A 17,917-nucleotide genomic window follows, 5' to 3' on the forward strand; every position below is an offset into this window, starting at 1 on the left:
TGTTTCTCTAAGGCAGCCTGCTTGTTCAACATAGGAATTGAGAGCTGACAACTCCATTTTAGATGAAAAGCCTGAATTTTCCTTTTCATTACACCCCCATCATATCAATGAAGACAATTTTCGCAATTTATTACAACAGTGTCAATTGATTTGATGATTTCTTATAACACTGGAAGCTTTTTGTCATTCAAGGTTCAGGAGCTCCACAGCTCATTGTCCGGGGAAACAAGAAGAGCAGACAAATTGGCTTTTGAGCTGAAACAGATCGAGGAAAAGCAGGAAACATTGCTAAAGGAAAAAGAGGCAAGTGTCCTTAATATTCAGATAAAAGGGAACATCCTTGTTCTTTTTAAAACTGTTTGAATCGGACTGTCTTGTTTGATGAAATGTTTGAGGAATTGGTTCACTACAAGGTATTTGCTCTTTGTTTCCTTAAGAATCTGTCACAATAGACAATAGACAGTAGGTGCAGGAGTAGGCCATTCGGCCCTTCGAGCCAACACCGCAATTCAATGTAATCATGGCTGATCATCCCCAATCAGTACCCCGTTCCTGCCTTCTCCTCCACATCCCCTGACTCCGCTATCTTTAAGAGCCCTATCTAGCTCTCTTGAATGTATCCAGAGAACCGGCCTGAGGCAGAGAATTCCACAGACTCACAACTCTCTGTGTGAAAGTTCACAGACTCACAACTCTCTGGGATCACCTATGATCCTCATATTTTTTGCTGGTGATAAATTATTAGCTTATTTATTCAAATGTGACTTTACTAATTTCCACCAAATGTAAGCAAACTAGTTCCCTAACCTTTTGAACATCATAAATGGATAAGGCATTTTAATATTGTATAAAATTGCTTAACCTAAATATTGAAAACACCATTGTGGTAATTGGTGCATAGTCGTATGGTTATATTTTATTCAGTACTTTAGTTTTCTTGATGTTTCTTTGCTGTCACATTGCTTCCAGCCATGCAAACTTTCTTCCCATAAAAATTGTGTTCTAGCTTTGAGGGAATTGCTAACTCTATTTCCCAAATCCCCCTCTAAGAGTAATTGGGTGGTATGAGAATTGCAGCTTAACTAGCTTGTTTCTCTGTTCCTTCAATGTAGAATTAATTAGTCCCTAATGATTAAAAAAAACTGACATTGAGAACAGATGAAAACTTTTGGGTGCAAGCTGTCACAATTCTACATGGTTTAGTCAAGTAGTTAGGTTATAGGACCAATAGTTCAGAGGCTATGTTCAGCTGCCAGCACTGCAAGTTGTAAAATTAGATTTAATAAGTCTGTGTAGCAAAGTTTGTATCAAACTGACATGCACTAGGCCCAGCAGTGATAGTCTCCGTAATTATGTCCATATATTCAAGAAAGGCATTCGCCATCAAAAAGTCACGCCATTGTCCGAGGGCAATAGTAAATAAATAATAAGTAAACCACAAAGTCCTGGAGGAATTCAGCAGATCAGGCAACATCTCTGGAGGGCATGGATAGACAACATTATGGCCGACCCAAAATATTGTCTTTCAATATTGTTCAGAGATGTTGCCTGATATCTGCAGTTCCTTGTGTCTACAGTAAATAAATAATAAAGTGCAGGTGTGCACATGGAATAATTTCTGCTGTGTTGTCCAAATTTTGGGATGGCACTTATTAAAACCCCACTTTTCAATATCATTGCTTAGTAATTCACTCATTGTGAATTATCTCAATGTCTTTCATTGAATACATTTGACTGTTATTTATTGAACTGTTTCTTGAACTTTCAGAGATTGATTATAGAACGCGATGCTCTTAGAGAAACCAATGAGGAACTCAAATGTACACAACTACAGCAAGATCACTTATTGCAATCAGGTGGCTATCAGTTCATTTAATCGTGCAGTATTTGATGTTTTTCAGCCACTAGGATTGTGTACGTTACTTAAAATGCCTGTACATCTTAATTTTCTGATTTGCATTGAGTGTAACAAATGACAGTTAATTTTTATCTTATTGAATGGAATTTGCTATTTAAAAATTAGATTTGTTAATGCATTGCTTAATCCCAACTCCATTAACAATAAGTCTGTGATTAGTTCAAATGCCATTCATAAATATGAAATTGTCAATCTGCAGTGTTTGCACAAAGCCTTTTTGCTAATTGTTTTTATCTCGATAATTAGATGTGAAATGGAGCTTAACATCAAGGAGATGTGAATTGAATTATTATACAAATATTACTTAATTGCTCACAGTAAATGATGAATAACCTCAAGAATCTGATCTCTAGGTAAATTCTCTCTGGATTCACAAGATCATCTTGCAGCTGAAATTCTTCCTGTGGAATACAGGTACAATTGCATTTCTATTTCGTTCAGAAATCTTGTAATGTTCAAGGTGAAATTTTGATATCACTTTTTTAAAGAGTTTAAAATCAGATCAACTTCAGGCAATATAAATATTCATTTTATTCTGAATTTCCATGGGTTCTCTCAATTCACAACTATTTACTGTGTTTCTCCGGATGTTCCATTAACCTCTTGCTGTAATTTCTGCAGATGATCAGGAACAATCCGCATGGGAAATTCATGGTTACTGTGTTTTAAATAAGAGTATTTCAAGGACTCTTTTCAAAAGGACTCTTGCCAAAAAAAGTCAACAAAATCAATAAATCTGAAAATATCTATATATGTTTCAGATAATTAGACATATTTAAAATGAATTGTGGGAATGTTGGTTGAGTATATTCATGTGCACAGAGAGTATAATGCTTTCCTTAACGTGGAAAATAGCTGATTAAGCTGAACACGCATACCTTTAAAGAGTCAATGGTGTTATAGTGTAAATTCATAAATTGAAGAAAAGCCCAATCAGTGTTGCTGGGGACACTTGGCTGATCAACAATAACCAAGTCTACTCTGGGCCCCTAGGGAGAAGTTCATTCGACTGCAGCACGAGAACAAGATGTTACAATTGCAGCAGGAGGGATCGGAGAACGAGCGGATGTCAATATTGCAGAAGTTGTTGGACGAAGCAAATCGGACAAAGAATGAACTGGAGACGGAAAATAGGTTGGGCTGCGTTTTGAATATGATTTGATCTGCTCTTTAACTGCTAAAAAGGACACAAAGTGCTGGAATAACTCAGCATCTCTGGCAAACATGGAAAGGTTTCGAGTTAAGATCCTTCTTCAGACTGAAGAAGGGTCTCGACCTGAATCGTCACCTATCCATATTCACCAGAGATGCTGCCTGACCTGCTGGTCAGGCACCATCTGTGGAGAGTGAAACACAATTGATGATTCCTGTCTAAGATCCTGTCATGCTGGGAGAAGAATGGAAAGGATAAAGGGAATAGGTTTGATCTGGTGAGGCCAGAGTGTGCATTTGATGTTAATAATAGTTAACAAATTACTGAGGGGAGTTTGAAAAAGTAAAAGCAAATAGACACATCTTGCAGCTGTGAAATGTGAGGATCTGAGCTGCTACTAAACCTGAAATCAAAATGCAATGCTGGAAATGTCCGACACACCAGGCAGTGCGTATGGAAAGGGAAAACAGAGTTAATGTTACAGGTGGATAACTTTATAGCAAAACTGTCCAGTTCTGATACAGTGTCCTGAAAGCTGCAATATGCCCAGACAGAGGATGAGGTACTGTTCCTCAATCTTACATTGAGAACAGTGTAGGAAGCCAGATGAAGCAAGAGGCTATGCTGTAAAAAGTAATTGTGAACACCAGAAAATCATGGTGCCAAAAAATATATAAGAATGGGAGCAGGGAATATGAAATTAAAATTTATAGCTTCATTTGAAGAACCAAAACAACAGGGAGGTGTTCAGTAATAATTGGTTTAAACAAGCAGTTTTCCATTTATTTTTAAAATCTGAGCAGACTTGAAAATCAACGTGTGCAAGAACTGCAACATCAAGTAGAAGATCTCCAGAGATTCTTACAGGAACAAGGCACAAAGACAGAAGAAGTGAGTGAGTGGAAGTATATTAAGGTTGTATTATTTTGCAGACGTTCCCTGTCTTGTGTTAGGGTTATGTCCAAGGGACCGTTGTATAAGTCAGATGTTACACGTCAGAAACTGAGGGGCTACTGCGCATGTGTAAATTCACTATTCAACATGGTGACCGATACGGTGACCATGTGGGAGATAGACACGAAATGCTGGAGCGACTCAGTGAATCAGGCAGCATCTCCGGAGGCAATGGACAGGTGACACCCTGGGTCTGGACCCCTCTCCAGACTGAGTCAGGGAGGGGTCCCAACCTGAGGTGTCACTTGTCCATTTTCTCCAGAGATGCTGCCTGGCATGTTGCGTTATTCTGGCATTTGTGTCCATCTTTGGTAAAAAAACAGCATGCGCATTTCCTTGTTCTTACATTTTGACCACGTGGGAGCTCTGACGTGGAGATCACATGGGAGCATCGGCGGGGGAACAGCTGACTGGCTTGCGGAAACGGCTGCATGCACAGTTATAATAAAGCAGTCCACAGTGTGCAGATACGGGATAAAGGGAATAATGTTTAGTGCAAGATAAACTCCAATAAAGTCTGATTAAAGATAGTCCGAGTTTCTCCAATGAGGTAGATGGTAGGTTAGGACCACCCTATAGTTGGTGCTAGGATGGTTCAGTTGCCTGATAAACAGCTGGGAAGAACCTGTCCCTGAATCTGGAGATATGCTTTTGCACACTTCTGTGCCTCTAGCCTGATGGGAGAGGGAAGAAAATGGAGTGTCAGGGGTGCCCTGCCGAGGCAACGTGAAGTGTAGATGGAATCAATGGAAGGGAGGTTGATCTGGGCTGCCACAATTCTCTCCAATTTCATGAGGTCTTGGATGGAACTGGCCCCAAACCATGTTGTGATGCATCACGGGAAAATGCTTTCTATGGCGCATGTGTAGAAGGCTGTGAGGGGAAATCCCTTTAGAATGTAGGCACAAGACTAGATGCTGGAATCGTGAGCAAAAAAACAAATTGCCGCAGGAATTCAGCAGGTCAGGCAACATCTGTGGAGGGAAATCAACAGTTAATGTTTTGGGTTGGGACTCACTTTGTCATTCAGGACTCTTTTTGTCATTCAGACTGATGGAGAAGAGGAAGGATAATAGCTGGTAGAAAGAAAAAACCAGGAGAGGTAGCTCTTTCTACCAGCTATCTCCCCTTTGCTCCATTAGTCTGAAGAAGCATTCCAATCCAAAATGTCACCTGCATATCTCCTTCACATGTGTTGCTTGACCCGCAGAGTTCCTCCTTCAGTTTGTTTTTTGTTCTTGTTTTTTGTTATTGTGTGGTGATCAGGAATAGTCTGTGCTCTGTGCCGTGTTTTAAAAGTTTCAAGATAACCTCCTTATTGATGCACTCTGTGGTCCTACTTATGAATCCTAAACTTGACATGCTGTTCAAAATGTAATTCCACAAGATAGACCACATGGAGCTAAGGGGAATATGCTGGCCTAGATAGAGAGGTAACTAACTAATAGAAATCAGAGCCATGCTAAATGAGTCATTTATTGTTAGACAATATCTAATGAAGTGTTATAGGATCAATTCAGGGGCCTCGGCTATTTTTAATCTATATAATTACTTGTCTAAGGGGACTACTGGAACAACATTATTTATTTATTTATTTCCTGGCTGCAATGTTTTAATCAACCTTTTTGTATGAGCCATTGTCAAACATCTTCTGACAGTGTGAGATTTGAAAACGCATATAGGTGACATGTTCTGTGTCCCATTCATCAACGTTCCAAGTGAGAACTTAGGGCTAAAGGAATCAAGGAATATGGGGAGAAAGCAGGAACAGGGTACTGATTTTGGATGATCAGCCATGATCATATTGAATGGTGGTGCTGGCTCGCAGGGCCGAATGGTCTACACCTGCACCTATTTTTCTATATTCTCCATTATATCAAATAAATCCTCCGTTAGGTTTGTCACGTGTTGTTTGCCTACAGCAAATCTGTGTTTTTTCTCCAGAAACAATTTGAAATTCTCCAAGTGGCAGTTATAATTTCATCATTGTCTCTGAAACCTTTCCCACCACCAAAGTCATGTTGATCAGCTTATGGTTTATGGGTATGGCCTTCTCCCCTTGATTGAACAAAAATGTGCATCACCAACTAGTAATTGATGCATGATGAATGAAGTAGAACTTTATTTTTTTTAATGTAACACATAAAATACCCGAAAACTAAATAGAATTAAAAGTGGCTGCAATATTATTGCAGTAGGAAAAATAATTTAAATGAATCAGGCCATAACATGCAAGTGCATAAAATTGGGTATATAATCAGGAGGTTCCGAAAATAAAGTTAAAGATTTCAAAATGTGAGAAAGGTTGGGTTTTTTTTTAAATTACAGCTGATTCTGGACAATGTAATTATTTTTTAGTTATTATTCAGCTTGCAAGAATGTAATCTTGATTATGTATTTCAACCGCTTGTGTGGCTTCTTAGAAGTATCTTTGATTAACCGATTTTAAGAAAAGAGCATTAGAAAACCAGACAGTTGCAATTGTAATAAAGCTGGCATCAACACATTCTCACTATTTACATTAGTGATGACAATTTCCGCATTTCCATTTGTATCCACTTACGATAACATGCTGAACAATTGGACATTGCCATATGAAACTTTTGCTTTGTCTTGCTTTGCAGTCCAGTGAACTAAAGAAATTGGATGCACATCTGTAAGTAAACAAGATTTTTATCTATTTAATGTTCCCAAATTATTACTAGGTTTGAAAGTATGTATAATTAATTATGTCTGTAGTTTAAGTTTATCCACATTCTGACTTTTTCTTGTACCTTGTCATGTACAAGTATGTACCATCAAATGAAAAGCACAACTAAAGAATTTGTGATCCGTCAGCTAGTAATTCCTACATGATCTCCATGGTCACAGTGAGCTCAAAACCAACCTGATCTCAATTGGCTTCTGTTTTACAGTATGTGGTATTAAATGGGTCTCACCATGTGTTTTGATATGTTTCATTGCTAAGCAAAAATATCCTTTCAACTCCTTGAATCCTTCAACATTTGTTGATAATTATCTAGCTGGATAGAATTTATCTTGTCTATCAAATTAACCATAATTTCACTAAACATTGGCTTTTAAAATAAAACGGAATCTTTTTCTAAACCTAATATAATGGGTTTGTTTCAGATGCCAAAAGAAAAGGAAGAGTTAAAATTAGTTTAGATATATGGGACATTACTGATGCAAATTGAAAGAGTTTGGTTTATCTTTCACGTGATGTTTTAATAAATTGAAGTATTGAGTAAAACACAATTTGTTTTATATGAATTCTTTATTATAATTTTATACATTCGCACTTTTGCTCAGTGAGATTATATTAAGGAAGTAAAAATGTTCTCACCTAAATTTATTCTCCTTAGAGACTGAGAAGCATAATCTCAGCATTAGGCACTGGTTATTTAGGATACAGATTAGGAGAAATTTTAACATGCAGAGGACACTAAATCTTTGACATTCTCTATCCCAGGGGTCTGTGGATTCCATAGTAGAGTAAAGGATCAATAGATGCTCAGATATTTAAATGAAAAAAGGTATTTGTGGATCAGGAAGAAAAATGAACTTGGTCAAGGATCAGCAATAATTTTATTGAATGACTGAGTAGGCTCACGAGGCCATGTGATTACTTTCCTAGTTTCTTGCATGTTTCACTCTCGAATGAACTGATCATTCCAATAGCCCTTTCTAATTCACGGGTTCAATGAACTATCTCCGGCAGTTGTCACTTGACAGATAACATTTTGCATTCATAATATTCCAGTACAAATTATGAACAACATTTTCTCTTAAAGTGGAATGGTCACATGAAAAAGTGAGAAATGTTACGTTTATTTCAGAGGTCAGGACATTTATGGGACAGGAACAAAGCACTGATTGACCTTGTCATCATTTTCAGTCCATTTTCTAGAAAAGATTGCTTAACATTTCATCACATTTGATTCATTACAGTTAGAATTCTTTCTTATAAAAATGTCTCCAGCTCCACCAAAAACAAACATTCTTAGAAAATTAAAGTAACTATTCGACTGCTTTTGGTTTAGTTTGTTGTAGCTTAAATCTACAGGTAAGATCAACGATTTTGAAAGTGTTTCACAGTTTTTGTCTGATCTCACTAAAAAAAGGTGAAATTGACATGCATGATAGAAAACAGAGGGCAAATTAAAACTAAAACGTAAACGTGTGGAGTAAATAAGATAGATAAGATCCAAAAAAGAATATTCTATGTTAAATATATAATTTATGACATATTTTATTGTTAGAGAGAAACTTCATGAAGCTCAAGATGAGCTGCAGAAAAAGAATGAGTTTATTGAAGATCTAGAGCATGACGTACAGCAGAAATGTAAGTATAGAAAATAATTTCTTAGATGGCATAATCTTCCAAATAACTTTATCGTAATGTTGATTGGTGTAGGCAAAATACTGGAAGTTGTAACAAAGTAAGGTGATGCAATTTGTGCAATATGGAAGGGAGGCATCATATTTCAAGTCTATGATCTCTTGTCAGGATTGTGAATTGTTGCGAATGAATGATCCGTAAGAAGGAGCAGACGTGGGATAGAAGTTACATAATAGAACAAAAGCATACATAGAAAAAGTAGTAAAGAAAAAGATACGTATTATGAATTGGTGGCAAATGGGAGATTAGTAAATTACTACAGATAAAGGTATAAGACAAATGGAGACATTAATGAAAGGGACACAGTGGTGTTGAAATCAAGCTCTTCCCTGCTTTACAATCATGTTTTTGTTAAAACATGTTAAAGTAAATATAATTAAAATTAATATGCACTAAAACATTTTACTACACCTATGTATAGCTTTGTGCCCTGATATCTTATGATCCTTGGTCTTTATAAGCCATTCAAATCCTATGATAGTAAATGTATTATTCAATAAAAACTTAATGCACTTCATTTGAAAACAAATTTTCAATTGAAATATCAGTTCAATCTCCTAGTGTATGATAATCTTATTTGTTGCGAATAAAGAATGCATGGAAAAAAATGATTTCTTATTGACATCTTGATGTAACAAAATATCAGATTTATATTACTTATACTTACTGTAAATGCAATTAGAATTTAAGTATTTCCAAATTGCAAATCTTATTACTCTAGCTCAAAATATTGAAGAGTTACAACGTGGCCTGACTAAAAAAGATGAAGATATGCGGGCAATGGAGGAAAGATACAAGATGTACCTTGAGAAAGCTCGTAATGTGAGTGCATGTTAGAAGTTATTGAGATTTCTGATCCAACTTTTTCACATTATAATTTTTCACATTAGCCTGAGCATTATTCTAAGTAGATTTTCAATTTATTTTAAACTACCTGAATGAGTGCAGCGTAGGTTCACAAGGTTATTTCCCAGGATGGCGAGACTGTTATATGTTGATAGAATGGAGCGGCTGGGCTTCTATACACTGCAATTTAGAAGGATGAGAGGGTATCTTATTGAAACGTATAAGATTATTAAGGGTTGGACAAACTAGAGGCAGGCAACATGTTCCCTATGTTAGGCAAGTTTAAGAATAAGGGGTAAGCCATTTAGATTGGAGATGAAGAAAAGCTTTTTCACACAGACGGTTGTGAATCTGAAGGCAGTGGAGGTCAATTCTCTGGATGCTTTGAAGAGAGAGTTAGATAGAGCACTTAAAGATAGCGGAGTCAGGGGATATGGGGAGAGGCAGGAAAGGGGATTGTGGATGATCAGCCATGATCACAGTGAATGGTGGTGCTGGCTCAAAGGGCCGAATGGCCTACTCCTGCACCTATTGTCTATTGTCAATTGTCTAATGAATGGAATTAATGCATCTAAAATGGTACATGAAAATGACGTGTAATCTATTTCACTGGTTTTCAGAGGACTTTGTATTTCCACTTTTGACTTTCAGATTGCCACTTTTCATTTCACTGCACATCTCGTATGTGTAGGTGACGAATAAACTTGACTTGACTTGACTCAATAGATTACAAAAGCGCTGAGAGTACTTTTAGATCCTGTGTTACTTTTTCCAGTTTGAACATACCAATTTCTCCACTTTTTCCTCTCATGTTTGTTGTATATTGCTGGGAGAGTTTCACCTCCTAAAATTTTATACAAGAATCAACTCTTTTCTGTTGATTACAATTAAAATATTTCTGACCGAATGGCCCATCAATTATGCTTCATCAAAGTTCCAATAAAACCACAGGAAGCACAACTCAAGCATCATGTAACTTAAGCATTTAGCATATAGAAACATAGAAAATAGGTGCAGGAGGAGGCCATTCAGCCCTTCGAGCCAGCGCCGCCATTCATTGTGATCATGGCTGATCATCCCCAATCAATAACCCGTGCCTGCCTTCTCCCCATATCCCTTGATCCCACTAGCCCCTAGAGCTCCATCTAACTCTCTCTTAAATCCATCCAGTGATTTGGCCTCCACTGCCCTCTGTGGCAGGGAATTCCACAAATTCACAACTCTCTGGGTGAAAAAAATTGTTCTCACCTCAGCCTTAAATGGCATCCCATTTAGTCTAAGACTATGACCCCTGGTTCTGGAGGAAACTGAGCTGTGATGCACCCTGATAGGATGGTTTATATGGTGCATATATTGAAATTAGTAAGGGTCATTGGAGATATCCCGAATTGCTGAGGAGTTAGAGGTGCTAATGTGCATTCTTGGCTGTGGCTTCAATGTGGTTGGTCCAATCACTTATTTATTTAACTTACCAAGAGTTTTTGTGAGACCATGCCCCTCGCATAAGTTATCCACAGAGAATGTAAATTGAGAGAACTCAATAAAAATGCTTTCCACTATTCCACAAACTTTTGAAGCGATTATATATATTTTTTTAGAGTACTATTGAATCAGTAAATATTCAATATTTATGACTAAATATTACATCTGTTTATATCACACATATAGGTGATTAAAGCTCTAGACCCAAAACAGAACCCAGCTACTGCAGAAATCCAGGCACTCAAAACTCAAATCATTGAGAGAGACAAAAAAATACAAATGCTGGAGGTATGTTACATTGATGATAATACTTTAGTCTGTGTTTAAGATTTTTTTAATAAGAATAATGGGTAAGTTACTAACAATGGAGGAAATTGGAGTGTAAATTCTGGAGTACACACAAATGGCTAAACATGGAAATCCAATTATATTCTAGTTTATCCTGCTTCAATGGTTCTTTATAATCACATGTACTGAGGTCCAGTGAAATAATTTTTTGGCATACCATTTAGTAAATTTTTACTAGACATAAACACAATCCCAGATTAATCCACCTGCTTGGCCTCCTGGAGCAGTGCACAATCCAGTTGAGCCCCAGTCTGCTGCAGGGCCTCCAGTTGTTACCTCGATCCGGATTGGCCAGCGAACCATTGTCCCTCTCCTCACCCGGCCACTATTCAGCCCTTTGTGCTCCAGGAACACCTCCCGCAGCCGACCTTGAGGTCACAAATGGTAAGACCCCATCTTACTGGCCCTTTGTTTTTGCATCTTGTGCTGCCGTGTCCCACCACCTTCCTCTCCGGTCATCAGTGAAGAGCAGGGGCCGGGCTCGGTGGCTTCCCTCTTCAAGGCAGGATTCCCAGTTGCGTGGCGGGTGAGCCAGGCACGCTGCCGGGGGGATAGCTGTGGCATCACTGTCTGCAACTCGGCACGGTAAGCTTCATCACAATGAGTGATGTTCTCACTGTTACCATGGAATCAAATAGAAATCAATATTTAAAGTGAATTTTCAATCTCAGCATATTGCAGAATGCACAAAGTATAATTCCTTGTTAAAATAATTGTACCAAAGTTATAAAACAAATACTCTCCAATAATTACTGTGGACAAATCTGTCTGGCCCTGATAACTAATCTCATGACTGGAGTCTAATTCTCTTGGAATGCAAACTTGTTTAAGGAATCAGACTGGGACAAACTTTCACTTACATTGAAGCAGACCTCGTGTTCTTTGTCTAAACTTGCTCCTATGTATGTGGTCTGTACCATTCTGGGAGTTTAAATGAATTGCATCAACATGTGTGTTAAATACTACTGGATAATAGCCGTGTCCCACGGTACGAGTTCATTCCAAGAGCTCTCCCGAGTTTAAAAAAAATCAAACTGGTGGTAAGCACGGAGAATGAACGTAGCGGGTACGGCAGAGCTCGGGGACGTCTCTTAGTGGCTCATAACGCTAACGGCAGGTACTCTGGAAGACTCGCTAATGGCAGGTAAGCACGGGAAGACTCGTGAAGATTTATCAACATGTTGAAAAATGTCCACGAGGGCCCCGAGTACCGACGAGTGGCCATTACCGTAAATTTCCGAGTTCGAATCAGGGCAAACTCGGGATAACTCTTGGAATGAACTCGTACCGTGGGACAGGGCTTTAATGGGAGCAGCAGTGGCAAGAGGCACTCAGAGTAAGACAACATTGCAGATGACAATAGCATACTCATTCATGAACAATCTCAGAATTTTCTCCAGTTTATGTCAGTTTCTATGTTTCAGTGTAGCAATGAAATGAACAAGACTTTGGGTGTAATATTCCCATCAGTGGAATGCCCATCTGAATTATTTTAATTGCGCCCCAATCTGAGACATTTCCTCTTGTTGAACCAAATTCTACCATGTAATATCATGGTAAATGCAATGAATTAGATCCAATTTTTCTATAAAAATATAATTAAAACACATAAGGCATAGCAACCAATAAACCCTTTTAGCTGCAAAGCTCCAATTCAGAAATGCATTATTTATACCTCAATAATATACTGCCCTTAATAACAGATATTCAGGGTTGTTTTTCTCATTCTGTGTTTATGTTAGCGTGATTGCGAGCAAGCAAAACTTCGTGAGTATGAAGAGAATCTGTTGGTAACAGCATGGTGGAACAAGGTAAATTATTAACTAAGTTGCTGTGTGGCAACTTTTCTAAGAAACTGTAAATTTTTTACTATTTCCAAATACCCCTTGTGATTTTTTTTTTACGGTTTAACTCTCTCTTAAAAGTTATGATTGTAATTCCTTCTATCCTTACTTAAACAATTAATTTCTGATTTAACAAATTGCATTTAATCGTTTCTTGGTTTACCTTTTGCTGTCAGCTAATTGTCATCTTTCTGTGACCTTTGCTATATGGTCTATCTAATCTTCTGATAGGAACAATTTATTTTCAATACTTTTATAAAATTATCTTATACCTTTGAACAGTTCCCTACCTTTAATCTAGGAGAAGAATTCCTGTGTTTTTAATCTCTCTGGATTTCTGAAGTTTCTCATTCAGTAATAAATCTCATGTGACATGGACCTAACCTACAGTATGTTATAAAGATTGACCATGTTGCCTCTTTTAATTTTCCATGATCTATGCTTGTATTTATAAAGCCAAGGATCTTGTTGTCTTTTTAATACTAAATCAACTTCTTCGGGCACCTTCAAAGAATTGAGTCCCAAATGCTTTGTAAAAATCGTTACATTGCAATCTAATAGACCACGTTTCATTTGCCCAATTCAACATTCAATCCATATTGTCCTGAGGTCTGATGCTATCTCAGCAATTGTTTGCCTGACATCTGAGCTTTGTCGTCTGACTATTTTGAAGTTCTATGCTTCTTACTCTCCCGGTTGTAAAGAGCAGTGGTTCTAATGCCAATCGCAGGAACTACTTTATAGTTAATCTCATTTAAAATTCATCCTCTTTTTTGTTTCCTCTTGAGTATTTGTGTATTCACAATGCCTCTGCTCTTTTTTTGCCATGGGTCTCAATTTTGCTAACTGAACTACCTTCATCTCTCCTTTCTAAATCACAACTGTATCGATCTCCAATAGAGAAGCTATTACTAACGATCTCAGTGTCATAATGAATAATTTCTTTTCCACATACATTAAAGTGTAATTTTATGAAGTAATAGGCTGTTGCAAGAGTTCATGTTGATATTTCAATTTGTTGTAACCTTGGTAACCAGAGTAAAAGAAATAGAGGTAAGCCCAGGGCATGTAGTGATTCATGACTGCTCTGTAATTGCATGGGGACATGGTTGACCTTTTGCCGAACATCCATTTTATCTGATGTCTTTGAGATTCAACAACATCCACCTTCCTGCATGGTATACTCCAAGGTTTATAAGTCTCTCAAAATCTACATTAAAATCCTAAAGTTTCATCCGCTTTTCCTGAAACTGTGTTCCTAAGTTCTGCAATTTTAACTAGAACTTGGGGTTTTAACTAGTGGAAGCAAATGTTGTGGCATCTACTCTGGCAATTCCCCTTTGAACATTTCTGGATAAACTCAGCATAGAAACATAGAAACATAGAAATTAGGTGCAGGAGTAGGCCATTCGGCCCTTCGAGCCTGCACCGCCATTCAATATGATCATGGCTGATCATCCAACTCAGTATCCCGTACCTGCCTTCTCTCCATACCCTCTGATCCCCTTAGCCACAAGGGCCACATCTAACTCCCTCTTAAATATAGCCAATGAACTGGCCTCGACTACCCTCTGTGGCAGGAAGTTCCAGAGATTCACCACTCTCTGTGTGAAAAAAGTTCTTCTCATCTCGGTTTTAAAGGATTTCCCCCTTATCCTTAAGCTGTGACCCCTTGTCCTGGACTTCCCCAACATCGGGAGAAATCTTCCTGCATCTAGCCTGTCCAACCCCTTAAGAATTTTGTAAGTTTCTATAAGATCCCCTCTCAATCTCCTAAATTCTAGAGAGTATAAACCAAGTCTATCCAGTCTTTCTTCATAAGACAGTCCTGACATCCCAGGAATCAGTCTGGTGAACCTTCTCTGCACTTCCTCTATGGCAATAATGTCCTTCCTCAGATTTGGAGACCAAAACTGTACGCAATACTCCAGGTGTGGTCTCACCAAGACCCTGTACAACTGCAGTAGAACCTCCCTGCTCCTATACTCAAATCCTTTTGCTATGAAAGCTAACATACCATTCGCTTTCTTCACTGCCTGCTGCACCTGCATGCCCACTTTCAATGACTGGTGTACCATGACACCCAGGTCTCGCTGCATCTCCCCTTTTCCTAGTCGGCCACCATTTAGATAATAGTCTGCTTTCCTGTTTTTGCCACCAAAATGGAGAACCTCACATTTATCCACATTATACTGCATCTGCCAAACATTTGCCCACTCACCCAGCCTATCCAAGTCACCTTGCAGTCTCCTAGCATCCTCCTCACAGCTAACACTGCCCCCCAGCTTAGTGTCATCCGCAAACTTGGAGATATTGCCTTCAATTCCCTCATCCAGATCATTAATATATATTGTAAATAGCTGGGGTCCCAGCACTGAGCCTTGCGGTACCCCACTAGTCACTGCCTGCCATTGTGAAAAGGACCCGTTTACTCCTACTCTTTGCTTCCTGTTTGCCAGCCAGTTCTCTATCCACATCAATACTGAACCCCCAATGCCGTGTGCTTTAAGTTTGTAAACTAATCTCTTATGTGGGACCTTGTCGAAAGCCTTCTGGAAGTCCAGATACACCACATCCACTGGTTCTCCCCTATCCACGCTACTAGTTACATCCTCGAAAAATTCTATAAGATTCGTCAGACATGATTTACCTTTTGTAAATCCATGCTAACTTTGTCCAATGATTTCACCACTTTCCAAATGTGCTGCTATCCCATCTTTAATAACTGACTCTAGCAGTTTCCCCACTACTGATGTTAGACTAACTGGTCTGTAATTCCCCGTTTTCTCTCTCCCTCCCTTCTTAAAAAGTGGGGTTACGTTTGCTACCCGCCAATCCTCAGGAACTACTCCAGAATCTAAAGAGGGGGCAGGTGGGGGGAGGGTGGGGGAGGTGGAGGAAGGTATTGTCAACATTTCAGATCAAAACCCTGCATGGGGGCTGCAATTGGAGATGAAAAAATGCTGGTATAAAAGGGAGAGAGGTGAGGTAGGAGCTGTTGGAAATATGTGGACTGAGGAGAGTTGAAGGATGGATGGATGGAGCCAACTAGGTGAGGAGCCGGGGTGGAATTGGGGGATGGGCAGGTGGGCAAGATGTGGAAGAAGACAAGTAAAAGGATAAGTGTTTGTTTTCTCACCCCATCAGCAGTCTCTTGTGCCCCCTTGAAATCTTGTATTTTACTTTCCATTTCTCAAAGTAAAACAAATAATTGTGCACTATTTTCAGAGTTTGGCTTTCCAGAAGATTGGCATTGAAGCTCGACTTGGAGGCTTTGCCTCAAATACAAATCGCTCCTTCCTAGCACAGCAACGACAGGTCTCCAGTTCACAGAAAACACTCGCCGTTGCCGTGCCTACAACATCTACCAAATAGAACAACCGAATACATTTGTACAGAAGTCTATTTTTAAAAAACCTGTATATTAAAACAGCTGAAAAGGCACAATTATGATTTGTACAGCTATACAGCAGGGAAACACGCCATCTAGCTCAACTTGTCCATGCCGACCAATTTGCTGCACAGTTAGTGTCTCTGTCTGTGCCTGGCCCAAATCCCCTCAAACCTTTCCTAACCATGTACCTGTCCAAGTGTCCTTTAAACGTCATAATTGTATCTGCCTATACCACTTCCTCTGGCAGCTTTTTCCACTCTGTGTGTGAAAGAAGTTGCCCCTCAAGTCATTTTTAAATCTTACCCATCTTGCCTTAAGACTGTGTCCTCTAAGTTTAGACTTCTCTAATGTGGCAAGTGGCTATTCACTTTATCTCTGCTTCTCATGATTTTATAGACACCTCTAAGGTCATCCCTTAGCCTCTGGCACTCCATTGAAAGTTAGATCAGTTGTATAACTTATAATGTTTCCCCTACTTCCAAGAGATTTCCTTTCTATATATATGTCCAAATGGAAATTTCACCTTTAAATTTTAAAGAGCTGCTTTTCTGATATATTTTGTGTATAGAAGCAGAATGTTAAGGGCAAATGGTTAAAAAAAAAAAAGCAACTGTTTGGGGTTGTTGTTTTAAGTTTTAAATTTATATATAAAAATATATGTATCCTATTTTAAAATATTAAAGTAGATGTGCCTTGAAACTAAATTATGTATTCCTTGTAGTAATGTTACCTGATTATTAAGAAGATTTGTCATGGCTTTCTAGGTTGGGAATATACACACCACAAGCACACATGCACGGTTGTCAATTTAAGAAATGTTGAAATGTCATTTGTAAATTCAAAATACATCTGTTCTTTATAACAAATCTTCACATGTAAATAAAATATTTGATTTATTTAATTTATTAAGGGAAACAATTGTACATGAATGATTGTACATTAATTATAAATCCTAAATTATTTAAAATGTCCAGAGGTTTTATTACTTCATATTATGAAATCAATATTTCTCTGCTTTAAAACTGTAATTTTACATTTGCTGTATTTTAATTTTTATGTTGAGTTTTTATTAAAGTTGATTATTGTTATTCCATTAACCTAAGTAAACTGCAATTAAAGTATTCCATAATATTTGGGTTCATGTTTTTACCAATATAACTGGAATAGTTGTTGTAATTTTCTTTGGTGCATTTGGGGTATTAACTGATGTGGTTGTATTGCATATATCCCAGGTATAGTACAGATATTATTTAAACATTATGAAATATGTCTGCGAAACAAGTCCCTTTTGTTTGTTAACAGTGAATAATTTTGGATTGAAAAAACTGATTCTTTGCCTTTTTCTGAGCCAGACCTGACATAGTTGTTGGACACAAAATGCTGGAGTAACTCAGCGGGTCATGCAGCATCTCTGGAGAGAAGGAATGGGTGACGTTTCAGGTCGAGACCCTTCTTCAGACATGGTTGTTGTCTCGGTGGCACAGCGGTAGAGTTGCTGCCTTGCAGCGAATGCAGCGCCGGAGACCCGGGTTTGATCCCGACTACGAGTGCTGTCTGTACGTTCTCCCCATGACCA

At 38.3% G+C, this 17,917-nt stretch overlaps 1 protein-coding gene across 1 annotated transcript in view; it reads left to right on the forward strand.

Annotated features, from left to right (window-relative positions):
* Positions 1-17,607, forward strand: part of hook1 (hook microtubule tethering protein 1) — a 63,246-nt gene extending 45,639 nt beyond the window's left edge. Inside the window, exons 12-22 of the mRNA XM_033028524.1 lie at positions 193-303; positions 1,769-1,856; positions 2,272-2,332; positions 2,912-3,052; positions 3,875-3,962; positions 6,650-6,681; positions 8,288-8,370; positions 9,149-9,249; positions 10,942-11,043; positions 12,846-12,914; positions 16,176-17,607. Coding sequence (XP_032884415.1) covers positions 193-303; positions 1,769-1,856; positions 2,272-2,332; positions 2,912-3,052; positions 3,875-3,962; positions 6,650-6,681; positions 8,288-8,370; positions 9,149-9,249; positions 10,942-11,043; positions 12,846-12,914; positions 16,176-16,322 — 1,023 coding nt within the window. The 3' untranslated portion in view covers positions 16,323-17,607. The remainder of the gene's footprint in view (positions 1-192; positions 304-1,768; positions 1,857-2,271; positions 2,333-2,911; positions 3,053-3,874; positions 3,963-6,649; positions 6,682-8,287; positions 8,371-9,148; positions 9,250-10,941; positions 11,044-12,845; positions 12,915-16,175) is intronic.
* The last annotated feature ends 310 nt before the right edge of the window (positions 17,608-17,917 follow it).

The sequence above is a fragment of the Amblyraja radiata genome, chromosome 10 (assembly GCF_010909765.2).
Source record: "Amblyraja radiata isolate CabotCenter1 chromosome 10, sAmbRad1.1.pri, whole genome shotgun sequence".
NCBI classification, from domain to species: Eukaryota; Metazoa; Chordata; class Chondrichthyes; order Rajiformes; family Rajidae; genus Amblyraja; species Amblyraja radiata.